Genomic DNA, 20975 nt, shown 5'->3' on the forward strand with positions numbered 1-20975 from the left:
TTGCTGTCCTCTTCCAACTTCCCAGCAGTCCCGTGAGGCAGGCCCTGCAAGCATCACCTCCCTCCACTGACAGAATGTACCATTGCTCAGAGGAATTAAAAGGCTATCTAGCTAGTGGCGGGGGAGGATGGATAGCCAGTACTGTGTCAGCTCACTGGCATGTAACAGAAGCAAATGCTCCAAGGTGGATGGTCAGAGCCTCCCTCCCCACCAAGCGATGGGTCTGTCTGGATTGTTTAGCTGTCACCAACCTGGGGAGCCATACTCATGTCGGGGCAAGCGGCATATCTTGGGCATCACCTCTATCAGTGTTTTCACATACTGGAGAATGGTTCCTTGGAGCTGACAAAAGAAGAGTACAGATGAGTGAGATAATCCGCTGCAGCAAGTGAGCATCTCTGGGCTGAATTCTGGGCTCCAGGGGTGGGGTACGGAGGTTCTGCTGAGACCCCTGAGTGGAAGGGGCAGACTCTTGCCTAAAGGTGGGGAATAGTCCCTTTGACCTTTATAAAGGAAAACGAGCCTTTATAAGGCTGAAAAAGGAGCTCTCTCATTCTCTTGGGCTTACAGACTTCAAGGAGGGCACATTTCTAGGTGTAAGGTCTTTCCTGGGGCTGAGGATGCTTATACCAAATTCAGACTAAGAGCTAAAATGAAATGGAGCCAGGAAATTGTGGAGATTGAAACATCATATTTCATTTAAGCCTGGAAAATTCATGGCACATTCATTCCTCCTGTGCCCAAGGCAGACATCTTTAATCAATTACCACATTTTCTTGTTGTACTCTGGATTCAGCTCCACAATCTTTAACAACCCATGGTTCCACAAAGTTGTCGCCAAAGAATTGGAGTTAGCAGATGAATCCTATTTGCTATTCCTGCTAATCCTATTTGCTATTCCTGACTTTATGTCTCTTTTGTCATCTGAAATTTTCATAAAAATCTTAAACGTTTTGGCCTTCAGCTGTGTTCCAGGAAATTAAATGAAAGTTCAGATGACCATGTTTAAGGAAGATTCAGAATAGTGGTAAAGGGATACAGAACTCTCTTGAAGCCAGAGCAGTATGGGGAGCAGTGTTTAACAAGAAATCCCAAGGGAAAGAAGCGTGGTGATTGATTAGAGATGTCTGCCATGGATAAGGGAGTGGAAAATGGCAGCACATGTGTCATGAATTTGTCCTGCTCAAATTATATAATGGAGCACAGATGGGGAGAATGAGCAGTCATTGGCAGCCTCTGAAGGACAAAATCAGGATTTCTGAGTTCAGACATCAAATAGGAGTTTGGGGTCAGAAATGAGGGGCATGGCTACAGGTCAAAATGTGCACAGAAATGTAACAGAATGATATACAGACCAATCAAGGGATAAGGGCAAGGGACTCCCTGAGTGGTTTCTACAGGCAGAGCTGCAGTGCCTGGGATTTGTTTTTACAGGCCAGGTAAAAAGTACAAGCAAACCTTGTTCATATCAACCCCACATGGGCACATCGCAAGCCACATTGAGGCCTTTCCTTACCAAGCTCTTCACAATCTTTAGCAGTTCCTCCATGACCACAGCAATGCCCTGGTAACCCAGGAGTCTGCAGATAGTCTTGAAATGAGGTGGCCCCACGAAATTCCTGTAGGAGCTGTAGATGTGGCTGTAGGCAATGTTGAGGGGCTGGAAAACAGAGGTAGTGGCAAAGTAAGTGCCTGAGTACTGAATTGATGCTGGTGGAGTCTGCTGACAGAAGAATTAGGAACACTGTTATGAGTGTGCTCACTAGAACCCTATGAATATGTCTGCAAAATGGTTTGTGGTCAGTGACTACAGGATGGGGCACGGTCACCAGATGGAGCAGCCACTCCCTAGCAGAAGAGGATACGGGGCTTCCAAGCAAATATCCCTTTTACAGGGATTCCTGCCACTCATGATTTTCCACACCCAAACCAGGATTTTTAAAATTGAGCCATGGGGGAAAAGATAAACAGCCGATTTCCTTTCTTAAGAGGCATTTCTAGTACTAGAAATTGACTGGAAGAACCATATGAAAACTCAACAACCGGTTCAACATTGTCATCTTTCTTCTACTGTTACTTGTTTCTATGGATGACAGGCAGGGGCCTGGGAACACACAGGCCTGGGAGCCAGGGGACCTCTGCTGAGAGCATGGGACAGTTGCCCAGGCTTTTTGAGCCTTAGTTTCCACATCTATGAAATGAGGGATTAGATTAAGTCCATGGTTTCCTAACTTTAAGAGCAGCAATCCAAAGGAAAGATGCCACGGAAGCTTGTATGTGAAACAGGCAAAATGGAGCTGCTCTGGCTTGGGGCTGGCTGGAGACCCAGAGCCCTGGCCACCACCATTGTCCTCTGGACCCCATGAGACACCATAACTGAATTTGAAGGACCTCTTTAAGATCCTTATCTGAGAATATATAGCCAAACTATAGGGCCCTAAATTGGTCTCTCTTGGTTGGGGAGAATGTAAAGTTACCATTGATGCTAATGCTCTGTTCTCAAAATGCTGCTGCTACGGAGCACCTAATGCTGGGCTTTGTGAAGCCCTCCAGGTGCATTCTTATTTAATCCACCTAACAAACCTATGCGATCTATATCATGATTAGCCCCATTTCACAGATGAGGGAACTGAGGCTCACGTGGGAAGAAGCCTGCACTCACCTGAAGTGGGTATGGCCGATTCCAAAGCCCATGCTCCACCTATCATGGTGTATTTTGGAAGTTGAATTCTTATATAAATGATACTGTTTTTTACATAAGGTTTCAATTCAAAACTTATTATTTTATTTTCTTGAGACAAAGTCTCACTCTATTGCCCAAGCTGGAGTGCAGTGGCACGATCTCTGCGCACTGCAACCTCCACCTCCTGGGTTCAAGCGATTCTCCTGCCTCTCAGCCTCCTGAGTAGATGGGACTACAGGCACGTGCCATCATGCCTGGCTAATTTTTATATTTTTTAGTAGAGAAGGGGTTTCACCATGTTGTCGAGGCCTGTCTTAAGCTCCTGGACTCAAGCAATCCACCTGCCTCAGCCTCCCAAGTAGCTGGGATTACAGGTGCCTGCCACCACGCACAGCTAATTTTGTTTTGTATTTTTAGTAGAGGCGGGATTTCACCATCTTGGTCAGGCTAGTTTTGAACTCCTGACCTCAAGTGATCCACTTACCCTGGCCTCTCGAGTGCTAGGATTACAGACGTGAGCCACTACACCCAGTCCAAAACTTAGTTCTGAGTGTAGTTTTCCCAACTAGAATTGCAAAAATCTTGTACATGGAACATGCAAAATGGGATGATCATATAAGATATTTTATTCGCTGAAATTCTCTATTAGCTAGCTAGTTAGAAATTCTACATGAGTTAAATGGAAATTCTAATGCTGCTTTTGGAGTGCTGAAAGATTTTCAACTCCCGTTGGAGCCATCAAGGAAATATTTGTGTTCAGTCTAATTTTTGATTTAGGTATGTATTTAAGAATTATTCTAAACTTTACAAAACAACCATCACAACTATGCACTAATAACAAGGATGCACGAAGAACACAATTAAAGTTCGCACTAACAGCAAGGACTGGTGAAGAATCAGAACATCCACTCGTTCACCAGGTTGAGTAACAGTTCATTTGGTGAGCTCATGCCTAGATAATGGGAGGCCTGGAATGTGAGAGGGAACAAAGTTTTGTACACGACACTGAGGCGCTATCGTGGCAAACTCTGCCCGAACCTAGGGGACGGACGTATCGTGTTTAGCTTCGAAATGTGTGGGTCAGAAATGGCTTACATAGGGAGAAAGCAGAACTGACTTAAGAGTATGATGTTCACTGAAGTCGATGTTCAGTAAATCCTGGGAGTGTATAACTTGCTGAATTGATTTAGCTAACTGTGGGGCCAGGCCATGTAATTTTCCAGGTGTGGAGTACATCTATTTTAGTGCCTCTGTCATAGGCACCCTGTCAGACAGGGCCGGGAGTAGGTTGAGGTGACTGAGGCACGCAGGATGCAAAATGCTAGGAGGCATGTACTCTCCTAGTGAGTGCAGCTTAGTTTTTGCCCTGTTAGCAAAGCCCCATTCTGTATTCTCCTGTGTCCCTCTCTGAAGATAAGGTATACATAGCAATCTCCGAACAAGCCATGGCTTACCTCTGTGGGAGGAGGAGACTGACTGGAAAGAGGGCATGAGAGGATTTCCTAGGGTGATGGAAAAGCTCTATATCCTGATTGAGCTGTTGACTACACAGATGTGTTTGTCAAAACTCACAAAACTGTACGTACACTTACGATTGTGCCCATGTACACCGAATGTTTGTGTCCCTTCCAAATTAGGATGTAGAATTCTAATCACAAACAAATTAGGATTCTTGTGTTGAAATCCTAACCGCCAATATGATGAAATCCTAACCACAAATATTAGGTGGTGGGGCCTTTGAGAGGTGATCAGACCATGAGGGTGGAGCCCTCATGAGTGGGATTAGTGCCCTTGTCCAAAAAGACAAGAGTGCTTGCTGTCTCTCTCTCCTCTCTGCCATGGAGGCTACAATGAGGAGTGGGCCATCTGCAAACCATCTGCACCCTCACCCACTTAGACACTAGATCTGTTGGCACCTTGATCTTGGACTTAAACCTCTAGAACTGTGAGAAATAAATGTTTGTTATTCAAGTCACCCAGCTTATGGTATTCTTTTTATAGCATGCTGACCTGACAAAGACAGTGCCATCTTACAGAATATGATTATACCTTAATAAAAAATTTAAAAAATCCCACTGAGCTATGTCATAGCCTAATTCACCTTCCCAACATGACTTTCAAAGGTTAAAAAGCAGAAACATGCTTTAAATTTTCTCTGAAGAGGGCTGCAGCTCAGGCCAGCAAAGGCACCAGGGGGCAAAGACCTGGCTGTGCTCTCAGCCATGGGAACATATCATGGAGCTCATGGACTGCCCTCATGGACAGCCTTCTCATTGTCCACCAGCACCAGGATCTCTGGGATTCTCCGGTAAAGCCAGCAAAGCTCTCAGCACATTCTCTTTTGTCTCCTTTTCAAATATTTCATGAAAGGAATTTCTGAGTAGCAGGGAGCTTTCAAATGGATATCTCTAAAGGGGACAGAAAGCAATCATCAACTCATTTTTTCTGTCTGATTTTCTGACTTCTTTTCTAGCTTTGTCTGAGTCTAGAAGATGGGCTCTGGGGTGGGCACACCTGAATTCAAATTCTAAGTCTATAAATTTACTAGCTGGATGCTCTTGGGCAAATTACCTAAACCCTTTAAGCCTTGATTTCCTCTAAGTAGAGATGATAATACCAAATCCGATAGGGTTGTTGGAGGTTTAAATGTGATCATGTATATAAAGCAGTCAGCATGGTGCCTGGCACACTGGAAACCCTCACTGAAATAATAGCCATTATTATACTTTTGTTTGATGACTTGGTAAATAAAGAAGAAAACACAGCCTCCTAGTCAAACTTCTCTCAGCAGCTTGGGCAACAGCTATGATTCTCTGATTGTAAAGAGGGGAGCACGGCCAGGCATTGTGGCTCACACCTGTAATCCCAGCACTTTGGGAGGCCGAGGTGGGTGGATCACAAGGTCAAAAGATCGAGACCATCCTGGCCAACATTTAACATCCTCTCTCTACTAAAAATACAAAAATTAGCTGGGTGTGATGATGAGTGTCTGTAGTCCCAGCTACTCGGGAGTCTGGGGCAGGAGAATCCCTTGAACCCGGGAGGCAGAGGTTGCAGTGAGCTGAGATTGCACCACTGCACTCCATCCTGGTAAAGAGCGAGACTCTGTCTCAAAAAAAGGGGGGGAGTGGATATGTGGGGTGTCACTTTATACAATAATGTGTACCCCATAAAGTGATAGGACAGAGGTGAGAGCCAGGACTAGTTGATGGAATGCACAAAAAATGCAGATTTTACTCAACATTAAGAACATAAAAATGGGAGATGTTCAGCAACAGATTGTACTGGGTGCAGTCCCTCCTCACTGCAGATATCTGAGTAGAGGTGGAGAAACACCACATAGGGTTGTTATAAGGGGACCCGTCAAGGGCTGGAGGTGGAGACAGATGTGCTCCCTCCAGAGGATCAAGCTGAAATGTGTTCTTCCTGTATGGTCATCCTTCCGAGCGGTCTCCTAAACCCTCACCCAAGGAGCTTCTAGTACCAAGCTTCCCTGAACACTTCCCGGCAAGCACAAATAAATACACATTTACATATATGCAAACTGTTTAGCAGGACTTCCCAGATCTAGGCAGAGGTGGAGAATAGTATTGGAATTGTTTTACCACATAAGGAGTTTTAAAATGCCCCCTTCACACCCACTCGGTGCACTTTGGAGGCCTCTGGTTGACATTCCTATGTCAGTCTTCGATTCTGGTCTAGACTGGAAGTTCAAACTTCAGTTAATGGCCCAAAGTGCATTTCATGTAAGAAGGGCCAGCATGAAATGAGGAGAATCAATCCTCCTTCTAAGATAAAAAAAAAAAAAAAAACAAAAAACCACAACTCACCTTACCCCTCATTCCCCCAAATATACCACACGCATGCAAGAAGAAATGCACTCACATGCTAAAAAATACACACACACGCAACCCCACAGGGCACCCATCTGACCTGCTGGCTCAAGAGGAGGCTGGGCCCTATTGAGAAAATGTGGGAATAGGGGAGCCTGGGCATTTTCTGAGGGTTGGCAAAGAAAAACAAGAATGCAACACGACGTGAGCCATTGGAAACTTGCCATTAAACCAATTCTGCTAACTGATAGGTTCCAACCAAAGGGCCTCATGGGAAACTAATTACGTATCCTACCTGGTTAGGATGGCTCACTTAAAATCAAACGTGTTTAAATCCACACTACGCAAAATAGATGGCTTCATGAGGTCTTAAGAAATAAACAACCCTGATTCAGGAGTTAGAACCATGTTATTATTGTGTGATGCATATCTGCATTTTCTTAAAAAAGCAAAAAAGTATTTTTAAGGAGAGAAAAAAAATATGGTAGATCCTGGGCCCTGCAATATTATCTGTAGATAAACTTTTAAAAGTTGTGGTAAAATATACAAACTTAAAATTCACAAATTTTGACCATTTTAAAATGTTGTATATAGACTTTTAATCTATCTGTTGAGATAGATCTCTATCTCATCAGATGGTAAACACAGCCAGCCACTTCAAACAGTGAGGCCCATTTATTTGGCAAACTGAATTTGTAAGCAATTTGCATTTCTGCTCTCTGGAATCACAATTGCTGTTTTCAGAAATCCCAAGAGGAATTAAAACTGTTCCTAATTTCCTGTTTTTGTTGCAATTTCCCTAATGGATATCATCAGCCCACAAACACAAACACAGCTCTCTAATTTAGGTGGAAGAGGTGCAGCTTAGCTCTCTAAAATCACTGCAGGTAAATGAAGGCGAGGGCAAAAATAAAACAGCAGCATTGTCCTTGTCGGGAACATCACAGAACAAGATGGCACCAAGGACTGATCAATTCTCAGTTCCAGAATCAAATCCATAATGAGCGCAAAACTACTACTGTGTCTGTTTGTTCTTGACATCTTGAGGGCCATAGGGCTGGGTCTCCAACATCTGGATTCCTTCTTGGCCTTCTCAGCTCAGAGGCTGAAAGATCCGAAGGAGCTGCTATGCAGATCTCAAGAAATGACGCGCCTTTCTTTGCTGAGTCATGAATAAGGTGCATTGGAAAAGGCAAGCAGGGGAACAGGAGCCAAGCCTCTGGCTCCCAGAGATCACATCAACACTGTCACATTCAGAGTTGCTAAAATTTTTGAAGGGAACCAACGTCATTATTTTTCTTTATAATCAGTACTCATCAGATGACACACAAGTATATCATGCTTCTCTGTGAATTTTTCACATAGGAATTCCGTCATGGCTGCCCATACTGTTTTGTGGCTTCTCTAACAATGACCACAAACCTGGTGGCTTTAAACAACAGAAACGTATTCTTTTAGACTTTTGGAAGCCAGAAATCCAAACTAGTATTACTAGGCCAAAATCAGGGTGTTGGAAAAACCACACTCCCTCCAGAAGCTACAGGGGATGATCTGTTTTCTCTTCCTCCAGCTACTGGAGGCTGAAAGCATTACCTGGCTTGCGGCTACACCATTCCAATCTTCACATCCCTCTGCTGGGTATTCACATCACCTTCTCCTCTTACATGTGTAAGCTCCCTCTGCTTCTCCCTATGACACTTGTGATAGCATTTAGGACCCAACATAACCCAAGGTAGTCCAGGATCATCTTCCCATCTCAAGGTCCCCCAGTTAATTATATCGCCAAAGACCTCTTTCCAAAGAAAGCTATGTTGACAGGTTCCAGGATTAGGACGTGGTGTCTTTCGGAACCATTCTCAGCCTTCTAAACCAGGTAAGGCAGTGCAAGTATCAGCAGAAGCAGAATCTGAATCCCAAGTGAAATGAAGTGACTTGCCTGGGGTGAGGTACAAGATGAAATTCTGCATAGGAAATTCCATATGTACTGGTTGCCGAAATAACAAAAGCCCTCTGTACTGGTGGGTAAACTACCTTGTAGAAGTGGTACCATGCAGACAGAAGGGTGGAGTAGCAGCAGGGAAGCAGGTGCTGCTGTTGGTAGTGGTGTCACGGGGACCAAAATTCCCCGGTCAGTCCAGGTGGGCAGTGCTGGCATGTAGGTATGTACCCAGCTGAGCTGCGCCCAGCTTGCTGCAGCTAAGCACTGGGCTCTGGGTCCTAAGGATATGATTTAATGAGGAAGGCACAGTGAGAGTATGGTGCCTTTGCCTGAGGTCAGCCTGTGCCTCAGACAGGGGCTTATGAAAACCATGCCAAACAGATCTCACCAGCAATTCCTAAAGGCCAAAAGTTTACCAGGAAGTTATTGGAACAATTGAATGAATGCTTTATGCCACAATCTATGTCACTTGGAAGACAGCTTTAGGATAGACTCTATATAATTTACTTTATTTAGAGAATATATTCTTAAAGTTTTGATTCATATATTTAATTTTGATTACTTGACCAGTTGTTAAAGTTTTGTTTTATTTAACATTTAACATCATCCCTAAGTGACAGAGCTCTTGGGCAGAAGAACTTGGGCTCCAGAGTAGGGCCCATTCAGAAGAGGAAACACTTGCTGGTCATATTTCTCCAAATGAGTTGATGTCTTCCCTGATGTGAATACATCAGGTGATTAGATGTTCTCTGTAAGAGCTTTTAGCTCTTTACCTGTTCTACCATTCTGGAGTCCACTATACTGTGAAGTCCTGGCTGTACCTCTCAAGGAAAGCTAATCACAAAGCAAAGGGCTACTATGGACTGACGAACCACAGGTTACACAGGATGGTGCAAGCAGAGCAGCAGTGCATCAAAGAGGCCAGCCAGAATCTCCAGCTCTAGTGGCCAGCAGACCCAGGCTTACACCATTGTTCGCCAGGACCTAGCTTCCTGAGAGTGGCCAAGCCAGCCCCGCTGAGCTTCAGTCTCTACTGCTGCACAATGGTGATAAGAAGGCTGATCTCAAAGAGCTGTTATGTGAATTGTAAAACAAAAATACACATGTAAAATGCACCAAAAGTTCCCAAGTTTCTGAGTTGTATGAGTTTTACTGTCATCTTTGAACTTTTCTACATTCTTTATGTACAATGAACATATACATTAAAAAAAAAATAAAGGTGATTTAAGAGAAGAAAAAGCAAGGAAGTGCAACGCAATGCAACATAGGGTGTAAACTTTGCTCATTACAGCCTCTGGATGAAGCAACGACCAACTCAGGAAATGTCTCTGATTCACTGACCTTTTCTTCTTAACAGCTACTATTCTGAAGCCCAGCACTTTACAGACATGGGTTCATCTCACTGTTATAAATAACACTACAAGGCAGGCATTATAATATTCCTATTTTTTTTACATGAGGAAATCTCCCCCCTGAGAACTGGAACAAGACAAAGATGCCCACTTTTACCACTTCTATTCAACACAGTACTAGAAGTCTTAGCCAGAGCAATAAGACAAGAGAAAGAAATAAAGGGCATCCAAATGAGTAAAGTGGAAATCCAACTGTCATTGTTTGCCGATATTGTGATTGCATACCTAGAAAACCCTAAAGACTCATGCTACACACCAACACTGACCAAGCTGAGAATCAAATCAAGAACTCAAACTCTTTCACAATAGCTGCAAAAACATTAAAATACTTAGGAATATATCTGCCAAGGAAGTGAAAGACCTCTACAAGGAAAACTACAAAACACTGCTGAAAGAAATCATAGATGACACAAGCAAATGGAAACACATCCCATGCTCATGAATGGGTAGTATCAATATTGTGAAAATGACCATACTGCCAAAAGCAATCTACAAATTCAATTCAATTCCCACCATCAAAGTACCACCACCATGCTTCACAGAACTAGAAAAAACAATCTTAAAATTACTATGAAACTGAAAAAGAGCCCACACAGCCAAAGCAAGGCTAAGCAAAAAGAGTAAATCTGGAGGCATCACATTATACTTCAAACTTCAAACTATACTATCAGGCTATAGTCACCAAACAGCATGATACTGGCAAAAAAAAAAAAAAAAAAAAGGCATATAGACCAATGCAACAGAATAAAGAACCCAGAAATAAAGCCACATACTTAAAGCCAACTCATCTTTGACAAAGTAAACAAGAACATAAAGTGGGGAAAGGACACCCTTTTCAACAAATGGTGCTGGGATAGTTGGAAAATGAATAATAACGGTGCTAGGATAACTTCAAAAATGAAACTGGATCCTCATCTCTCACCTTATACAAAATTCAACTCAAATGGATCAAAGACTTAAATCTAAGACCTGAAACCATAAAAATTTTAGAAGATAACATTGGAAAACGCCTTCTAGATATTGGCTTAGGCAAAGACTTCATGACCAAGAACCCAAAAGCAATTGCAACAAAAACAAAGACAAATAGATGGGACTTAAACTAAAAATCTTCTTCACAGCAAAAGAAATAATCAGCAGAGTAAACAGATAACCCACAGAGTGGGAGAAGATCTTTGCAAACTATGCATTTGACAAAGGACTAACATCCAGAATCTACAAGGAATGCAAACAAATAGTAAGAAAAAAATAAATCGAAAAGGGGGCTAAGGACATGGATGGACAATACAAATGGCCAACAAACAAATGCTCAGCATCACTAATGACCAGGGAAATGCAAATCAAAACCACATCGTGATATCATCCTACTCCTGCAAGAATGGCCAAAATCAAAAATGGAAAAATAATAGATGTTGGCATGGATGAGGTGTAAAGGGAACACTGACGCTGCTGGTGGGAATGTAAACCAGTACAACTATAATGGAAAACAGTGTGGAGGTTCCTTAAAGAACTAGAAGTAAGAACCACCATTTGATCCAGCAATTCCGCTACCGAGTATCTGCCCAGAGGAATGGAAATCATACCAAAAGGACACATGCACACAAATGTTTATAGCAGTACAATTTGCAATTGTAAAAATATGGAACCAGCCCAATACCCACTAATCAATGAGTGGATAGAGAAAATGTGGTATGTATACATCATGGAATACTACTCAGCCGTAAAAAGGAATGAAATAATGGCATTTGCAGCAATGTGGATGTAGCTGGAGACCATTACTCTAAGTCAAGTAACTCAGGAATGGAAAACAAAACATCGTATGTTCTCATCGATGGGCGCAAGGTAAGCTATGAGGATGGAAAGGCATAAGAATGATACAATGAACTTCGGGGACTCAGGGAGAAGGGTAGGAGGAGGGAGAGGGATAAAAGACTACACATTGGGCATAGTGTATACTGCCCAGATGATGGATGCACCAAAATCTCAGAAATCACCACTAAAGAATTAATCCATGTGACTAAAAACCACCTGTTCCCCTAAAATCTATTGAAATTTTTAAAAAACTGAATTAAATAAATAAATAAATACATAAAGTGAGGGAAGGTGTGGCTAGGTGGTTAGTTGCAGTGGTTCATACCTGTGGTCCTAGTACTTTGGGAGGCCAAGGTGGGTGGCTTGCTTGAGCCCGGGAGTTCGAGACCAGCCTGGGCAACATGGTGTGGGGAGGATACTTTTATGAGCTGCGGGGACTCAACATTAGCACTTGGGAAGAGACAGGCTGTATGCAGTGCTGCAGATTTAAGACAAGCCCTTGGGAAGACTGAATGCCATGGGAAAGCCACAGAGCAACTGCCTGATCTCGTATCTACTAAAAATACAAAAATTAGCCAGGCGAGGCAGGGCACAGTGGCTCACGCCTGTAATCCTAGCACTTTGGGAGACTGCGGTGGGCCTATCACCTGAGGTCAAGAGTTCAAGATCAGCCTGGCCAACATGGCGAAACCCCGTCTCTACTAAAAATACAAACATTAGCTAAGCATGGTGGCGTACAGCTGTAGTCCCAGCTATTTGGGAGGCTGAGGCAGGAGAACCACTGGAACCCAGGAGGCAGGGGTTGCAGTCAGCTACGATTTTGCCACTGCACTATAGCCTGGGCAAGAGTGAGACTCCAACTCAAAAAGTAATAATTAGCCAAACGTGGTGGTGCAGGCCTGTAGTCTTAGCTAGTTGGGGGGCTGAGGCAGGAAGATCACCTGAGCCTTGGGAAGTCAAGGCTGCAGTGAGCTGTGACTGTGCCACTGCACTCCAGCCTGGGAATTCCTGGGCATGCTCTGTGAGCCACTTGCTTCCCCCATGTGTCAATCCAGCATTGGGACTGGAGCCTGCCCATGTTATTCCTTCACTGCCACCTTCAGGAAGGGTGGAAGAACATCGCTCCTAGCTGATTTCCTCTAGCAGTAATACATTATTGGTGTCAACTAGCTGGGGCCCACCTGGTCTAATAGCAAAGAAGCTGTAACTGGCACAGAAGAAACTGTTCCCGATGATGGAGAAAGAACGAGCCGGATGGGGTGTAATGTCCTGGGGTAGGTGTCCCAGATACTTTATCTCCTTTGCAAAGGGCTGTTCTGGCTCCTCTGGGTGCTGCTTGCGAGTGGCGACAGCTCAGAGGAGCGGGATGAACATGTCCTCTGAGTCCAGGACCCCATCCCATTTCACTGGCGGCTGTGCCACGCATCAGTCAAGCAGCCTGGGGGAATGCCATGTCTTCTCCTGGGACTGTGAACAAGAGGGCTTCTAGGCCTCACATTCTCTGAGTATCTTAATTTCACAGAGAAAAATTTCTCATGGTTAAAAATGTCATCCAAGAACACTAAAAATAAATTCTCATTTTCTGTGGAAAAAGGCTCGAGTTCTACCTTGTTCCCCCTCAGACCCCCTAAATCTGGTATTTTTACTCCCCTCAAAAATAACCTTTTTAAAGGGCACCTGCCAATAGCTGCGTGGCCTTTCTGTGGGGAGGATGCTTTTATGCTCTGTGGGGACTCACCATTAGCACTTGGGAAGAGACAGGTTGTATGCATTGCTGCAGATTTAAGACAGTCCCCTGGGAAGACTGAATGCCATGGGAAAGCCACAGAGCAACTGTCTGATCATGGAACGCTGGCTGTCCCGAGACTCCACGCCTTCCAGAGACCCTTGGCCAAGGGAAGGGTCACGACTCACCAAGGCAGCTCTTCCTTCCTTATTTGTTTGTTTGTTTTAAGAGAAAATGTCTTTCTATGTTGCCCAGATCTGGAACTCCTAAGCTCAAGTGATCCTCCCACCTCAACCTCCCAAGCGGCTGGGACTACAGGTGCACACCACTGCCGCCGTGCCTGGCTTTTTTCCTAACCTTTTGCCACTAATGTGAATCAGAAAGAGATCTTCATGGGTTCACTTGGATACTCTGGCCAAGAACCAAGAAGAGAAAAGCTGACTTTTAAAAGCATAGAATTTGTGTAAATTTATTCAGGTCTAAATCTATCTGAGCTACTTTCCACGCTCTGTTCCAGACATGCCCTGTGATCTCCTCAACAGAATGGCAGCAACGCATTCTCACAAGGTTGAAAGGAACAGGAAAGGATGGAACCTCAGAGCCAGACGGCCCTTTGTGAGAAAAAGGGAGGCAGGCAGTCTGGCTTCTCAAAAGGAAAGGGACGCTGGGGATGATCCAGTCCAGGAGTAGCAAACAGTTTCCATTTCTGTTGTCAGCTCCAACAGATTGGCTGGGAAGCAGTTTCTTGGGATGCTCATCTTCAGAGGAACTCCGGGGCTGTTTCTGTGCCCAGCTGGAAAAAGTGCTACATTAGATTCCTAGGGTTGCTATCACAAATTATCGTAAATGTGGTGGCTTAAAATGACAGAAATGTATTATCTCTCAGTTCTGGAGACCAGAATCCTGAAATAAAGGCTCTGGCAGAACCATGCCCACTCCAAAGGCTCCAGGGGAGACTCTTTCCTTGCCTTCCCCACTGCTGATGGCTCCTGGTGTTCCTTGGCGGATGCCAGCATCCCTCCACTCTCTGCCTCTGTCATCCCTTGGCTTTTTCTCTTTGTGCCTCTCTGTGTGTACATCTCCCTCTCGTTTCTCTTACAAAGACATTGGTCATTGGATTTAGGGCTCACCCTTAATCCAGGATGATTTCACCTTGAGATCCTTAACCAGTTACATCTACCAAGACTCTATTTTGAAACCAGGTCACATTTTCAGGTTCTGGGCAGATACGTGTCTTGAGGGAACATTATTCAACCCAGTGCAAATGCCATGATGGTTTAGCAAGCCGGACATGGGTTTGGGGCTATGCAGGGATAGGGCTCATGTCTTTTGCCTTCTGATCTGCCATGCTGATCTAGTCCAAGCCCATAGCTTTACAGATGATAGCAGAACTGAGGTTCAGACAATAAAAAGGTCTTGACCCATACCACTTAACTACGTAATGCCGGAGGAATCAAGAACAGAGAAAGATAAAGAGGTGGGGGAGGCAGTTGGGATGGGGAAGTGTAGGGTGGGAGGGGATGAAGATGAATATTACTGCCTTGATTGTGGAATAACTGAGAAAGGCATCTTTGCATTTAAAACCATTGGCCAAAGAGGATCTAGATGGGACAAGAAAATAACAACCAGCCAATTAGAGAGAAAATGTAGGCATTTTAGAAGAATTAGTACCGCACTGGGGATCAGTTTGCAGAAGATCATCTGCCCTTTTTCCGGCTAAAGGAATGAGAGCTCCTCTCACTGGGCAAAAGCCTTTCCAGGCTGGTCCCTGAAAGCATCATGCGTACAGATGCCTGCTGGTTGCCATGGTGAATGATGCTGATCTGAAGAAATGAATAATGTGAGCATTAGGGTGACAGTGGGATTACTCAGTGTTGAGAGAAACAACACGGAGAGCCAGAGCGGAGGAGGGAGAAGGCACCATTCTCGCAGCTTTGGTCTACTACGCCTCGGAGGGCACAGCTCTAACCAGACACGCTGCGAGCATCAGGTAAGGGATACAGACGGCTCTTCTTGGAAATGGAAATGGCTTCTCTTTTCACGCTTTGCTTGGAGAAGGGCCAGGCAATGGCAAATGAATAGCTAAAAATAGGGGAGAATTTAGAAACAGAAACAGAGGAAGAAAAATCATTAAGGGAGATGGATCTGGCCCTAAAAGCTGAGGATGCTGTTTGTGTCTTGGCAGAAAGCTCTTAAAAATGTCTGCTAATTCCGTGTACAGACAGCCAGTGGCAGTTAGGAAGCCAAGAGAACATTTGTGCATGACAAGAAACAGGATTCCTGATTACTCCTGACGGAAGGGTTTTACACAGGTGGCTGCCTATGTATCATAAGTAATGAATTAAGCTCTTTCATTGTGGTCGAAAGTGTATTTATAGAGATGTGTGGGGTGGGGAGGATGAACGCGTAGACACCAAGCAGGAACATAAACATTTGGTCTCCTTCATGATGACCTTCCCTGGAAGGGTCTGAGCACATCTGTCTCATCCCTTTCATTCCCCAATTTCTGGGAAGAAATTTTCAGCCACATGGAAAGACATTGTTCACCTTCCTGAGCATCTTAGTTCACTGTTACTCTTAGAGAAGAAAAACAAGGATTGAGAAATCACTCAATGCTGTGCACCTTTCTGCAGCTCATCTCCTGAAGGAAAATGGGCACAAACACAGGAGGGTGAGTGAAAGTGAAGGAGAGAGAAACGCAGGTCATAATAGCCATCGGTTTGGCTTCATATCCAATGCAGGCGAAAATCCAATTGACAGCTGTTTACTATGTCACTGCAACCCAAAATAAAACCTACTGGGTTTTATGTGCAAGCGGAGGGGCAGAGGACAAAGCAGGGTGAGACCTTTATGTGAACATACATAGGCTATGACTGTCTCTGTATTTCTGATCACGGGAAAACAGTAGAAGGAACTGCATGAGAGAAACTAAAATACTTGAAGATGGCTCTGTCTTATCAAAGTGGGGCCTGGCAATCTGAAGAGGGCTCATTTGATTTGTCTGGAAAAACATAAACTGGGTCTCAGCCCTGGCACCTCATTTTGCAATAGCGTCTGTAACTAAACCCAGCAGCCTTGCACTAGGAAATGCAGTGGTTAAGCGGCTTTGAGTCTTTCTCTCTATTCGTGGCATGACATCTGGTTGCTCATCCATAAAATGGGAATCGAGCTCAGAGGGTGTGAGCAAGAATAAAGGAAATTAATTACTGCCTGTGAATCATCTCGCACGACCCGTGACATAGCAAGCACTTTCTGTGAGTGGTTACCATGATTAACATTCATAATGCCAGCAGAATTAAATAGCGGTAGTTATGCTGATATTAGGGGCTGATTATTTTCACCTATGAAATAAATTTCCTGATACCGCTGGCTTTGAAAAAACAAACGAACAAAACAGGAGCAGAGGCTTTGGGGTGAAATCAGCTGCCAGAGAGTGACGAAGCGAATTTCCACTCACCATGGGCAACAGAACCAGGAGGCTAAAAAAAAAAAGCAGTGGGCAGAATGTTCTAGATCACTGAGCTCACAGTACTTGGAGCAGAAACAGGAGGTCAAGAAGGAAAATTTAGGTGAATCAATTGCCTGAGGGGAGGTCACAAACCTGAGCATGAAGGTGGAGCCTCTGAGGTTCTACTGATTTCTCCTTACCTTTTCTTCTTTTTTCTTAAAGGGATGAGAAAGATGTTGTTATGTGAAGGATTTCGGCAAGGGTGAGATGTGGCTGGGATAAGCTGGGTACATGTCTCCTTAGGCCCGAAGGCCTCCAACTTTGACATGGGACGGCCCCGGTTTTAACTTTTGTCCTGCCTTTTCTTCACTATGCCTAAATAGCAGAACCTCTCGGTCTCCACTGCTTTGTCTGTAAGATGAGGGCAATAGGAGTGCCCGTCTTAAATGTGCAATAAGTGGTGGCTATGATTATGATAAGTACATACTTAAATCGGGGGATGTCACTCTTCACTTTGATTCTGGTTCCAGAATCGGGATGAACATCGAGGTTGGGAACATTTCTCATACAGGAGCCATCATCTCCTGGTCGCCCTCGGAGCCCTGCCTGGAGGACTATTACCATATTATGTACAGGCCCACCTGGAACAGCATCTTCTCTGGCTATCTTCGTTACAGCTTCCACCACGAGGAGAAGGTGCCTCGAACGATCAGCTCCGTGGTGCTGGAACATCTCGCCCCTTCCACTTTCTACTTCCTGTGCATCAGCTGTAAGAAGGCTGCCTTCCCTCACAGGCACTACTGCACAATGTTCCACACCTTGGATAAGAGTCCGCTGGCTGCTGGAAGCTCCCTGGTGGACCCCCAAATCTCCCTTTGGGTGCTGATGGCCATTCTACTGGCCTGTTTCACAGCCGTCTTGGCCTTCATCTGTCTCCAGTTCTGGTGTGTCCGCTACCATGAGCCGCGATGGTCCTACAGAGCTGGCCAGATGGAGGAGGCCAATGGGTTGGTGAGATGGCCAGAGGAGGCCCCAGCTCTGGGTCAAAGGGAGGAAGACCTGCAGGGGCTCCCCCTGGTGGAAGTGCCACGCAAGAACTCCAGAGATGGAGCTGAACCGGACCGGGAAATCAACCAGGATGCCTCTGATGCGGGTGCCTTACAGAGGGAGGGTGGTGACCAACTCGCCACACTGCCTCATTGCAGGGAATAAGAGCAGGGAGGAGAGGGCTCACATCGTGTAGCCTAAAGCTTTCCACACAGTAGGTCTTTTGTACAAATGTGTCTATAGACTACCCATTTCTCTCCCATTGTGGGTCACCTGGGTTGGATGAGTGCCCCATGACAAAGCTTCTTAAGCTGGAAAATGTATCCCCCAGGGTATGCCAAGGTACAAATAGGGCATCTCTGCAGCAGTGTCCACTCAGGGGACATCGTTAAGAACTGAAAACATTATTTTAACATTAAAACAAATACGGATATGTTATAAAGTAGAAAGCAGAAATTTGCATGACTGACATGAAACAGTACTTGAAGGAAATGTTTGGGTTGCAGGTAGGCTCTCTGAGGTACACTTTTGGGCAAAGGCAGATGTCCAGTTTCCTCTGCCCTTGAGGGGATTATTTGGAAAAATGTGAGAAGCTTCTTTTAGGCCATCACACACCACCTGTCTCTATTTTTTTAAACCATGAATTATCTTTACTATTCATACGTTCCTTTAAATTGACTCATTTTTAAGTGTAAACTTATTTTCAAAGACAGCCTTATCTTATTCCATAAGTGAAAAGCCAGCACCCTCCTGCTACAAACAGAAGGGACCAGATATAAGAATAAACATTGTGAAAGTAAGATAATATTCAGTCTTAGCTTCTACCGCCTGCCAGTGACTCTGAGCTTCATGCCTGCTTGCTTGTCTTTGATAAAAAGAGATCCAGTGTTGGAGAGGTAATAAAGACACATTAGTACCAATATTTGTCTTTCTTCTTGACATAGCATAAGGTTTGAAAAGAGAATCGAAAAGGGAAGTGCTATTTTTACTTTGTAAGTCTGTGTTAGTTTCATTTGAGGTGAACCACCTCAAATGCTGTCAATCAGCTTCCCTCGATTTGAGAAAACTGCCTTGAGCAGACCAGGCTGGTTGTTCTGGAGAAGATGCCTGTACTTTCCCAGCATCATCCTAAGACCTTCCAAGTGCCCTCTTATATCTACGGAGGACAAAATTCCAGAATCACAGGACGACACTGCTATGAATCAACTGAGAAACAGCAGGAGCTGAGAGGCCAAGACAAGAAGCCCCACATCCCTATTTCCTTGCCCCCTCAATAAAGTAAATCCTCACCTGACTGCTCAGCCTTCCCCACTCAGCATCCAGTCTCCACAGTCTGCTTTTGCCCTTATTCCTGCTACTTGTGAACAAATAAAGATGCATATACTCGCAGATGTTTCTGCTTGGCTCTCATTGCTGCCTTTTCCCTTTCTTTTTAGAGACAAAGTCTCACCCTGCCACCCAGGCTAGAGTGAAATGGTACAATCATAGCTCACTGCAGCATCAAACTCCTGGGCTCAAAGGATCCTCTTGCCTTAGCCTTCCAAGTAGCTGCTGGTGCATGCTGCCATGTCTGGCTAATTTTTTAATTTTTTTTTTCTTGTAGAGGCAGGGTCTTACTATGTTGCCCCGGCTGTTCTCAAATTCTTGGTCTCACGTATCCACCTGCCTCAGATTCCCAAAGTGCTGGGATTAAAGGCATGAGCCGCTGTGCCTGGCATTGCTGCCTTTATCTCTGCACCTTCATGCTCGTCTAATTCAGGGACACTTTTCTATTTGCTTTTTCTCACCAACCGTCTTCCAGGCAGGGTGGGGCAGGACTACTTACCTTGGATCCATAGAGGTAATAAGGCTGGACGTTGGCAGGTTTGTCTCGTTGTGGTTCTTGGGTGAAAGGAATGGCAGTCCGGACAAAACTAGTAGAAGCAAAGCGATGGGGAAGAGTTAAAATGGTCCTGATATTCTTCTTCATGGGACACAGATAGCAGGAGCGCTTCCTGACCCAGTGAAGGTTTGCACTGGTGCAACTGCACTGTTGGTTAGGTGACTATAAAGGTACTAAACTCTTCCAACATCTTCCCATTCAACTACTGTCACCTTTCCATAGATGGGAAAACTTCAGTCTAGATTCCTGGGCTCAACAAGGGGCTTGTGGCTGCTCAGAAGGACAGTAGGCATATAAGTTAAGAGTGGGGTAGGCTTGAACATGGCTTTCTCTGGAGCTCCACTCCTCTACCTCCAGTTTGGTTTCTTGAGAGCAGAGTTCAGCAAACTCTTTCTCAAAAGAGCCAGGCAGCAAATATTTTCAGCTTTGCAAGCCAGACAGTCTCTCCTGCAAGTACTGAACTCTGCTGTTGCAGCATGGAAGCACCCACAGACAGTAATAAACAAATGGGCGAAACCGAGTTCCAATAAAACTTTATCAATTACCAATCATTTTCACCTAAATATTATTATTCTTTGGACTTTTTCCCGTCAACCACCCAAAAGTGCAAATACTATTCACAGCTCATGGGCTTTACAAAAACAGTCAGCAACTAGATGTGGTCTGTGAGCCACAGTTTGCTGCTCCCTGCTCAAGAGCGTTAAAACTCCTAAATCTTTACAGAACTGGAAATCTATCTCACTTAGTGTATGGATTCAGGTTGATTTGTGCACATCTCCCATATCCTTCCATTCTTTCAATACATACTCATTTAATACTGGCCTGAGCCAAGCCTTAGGGATACCTACAAGATCTGAAGATGAATACATTTTTTTGCATCCTTACACACCTATTTTGTATGTAAATATATATGCCTCACCTCTTCCACCAGGTTATGAGCCTTTGTTGGGATAAAGAAATTAGGTCTTGCCTCCCCCAGTGCCTGGCCCAGGGCTGTGTATACCTTGCAGGAGGCAAGTTCCACTTGTTATGCATATGTGTGCTCTGTTATGCATATGTATGCTGTTTTGCATGCATGCTTTCAGATACGTGGATATCCTTACAAGCATACAATCTGATCATGTCACCTCCTTTCCTCAAATTCTTTCGGGGTTAATAAAAATGTAATAACAATTGTACAAGCGTACAATCTGATG

At 44.5% G+C, this 20975-nt stretch overlaps 2 protein-coding genes across 4 annotated transcripts in view; one reads left to right on the forward strand and one right to left on the reverse strand.

The window, feature by feature from the left end:
* Positions 1 to 20975, reverse strand: part of CYFIP2 (cytoplasmic FMR1 interacting protein 2) — a 143209-nt gene that overhangs the window by 42288 nt on the left and 79946 nt on the right. For all 3 annotated transcript variants that reach the window (XM_032259550.1, XM_032259551.1, XM_032259552.1), the window contains 3 exons: positions 19723 to 19810; positions 1517 to 1660; positions 252 to 342 (listed from right to left, as the gene is read on the reverse strand). In XM_032259550.1, the coding sequence (XP_032115441.1) occupies positions 252 to 342; positions 1517 to 1660; positions 19723 to 19810 (323 nt within the window). The remainder of the gene's footprint in view (positions 1 to 251; positions 343 to 1516; positions 1661 to 19722; positions 19811 to 20975) is intronic.
* Positions 13480 to 19286, forward strand: FNDC9 (fibronectin type III domain containing 9). Its single transcript, XM_032259555.1, has 2 exons — positions 13480 to 15392; positions 17381 to 19286. Exon 2 carries the CDS (start codon positions 17388 to 17390, stop codon positions 18060 to 18062), a length of 675 nt encoding a protein of 224 aa, XP_032115446.1. The 5' UTR covers positions 13480 to 15392; positions 17381 to 17387; the 3' UTR covers positions 18063 to 19286.

Source organism: Sapajus apella, unplaced genomic scaffold, assembly GCF_009761245.1.
Source record: "Sapajus apella isolate SASKATOON/1434 unplaced genomic scaffold, GSC_monkey_1.0 scaffold110, whole genome shotgun sequence".
In the NCBI taxonomy this organism is placed as follows: domain Eukaryota; kingdom Metazoa; phylum Chordata; class Mammalia; order Primates; family Cebidae; genus Sapajus; species Sapajus apella.

Excerpts from the sequence above, each read along its gene's own strand:
- FNDC9 (XM_032259555.1), top strand. The coding sequence starts at position 17,388 with ATGAACATCGAGGTTGGGAACATTTCTCATACAGGAGCCATCATCTCC.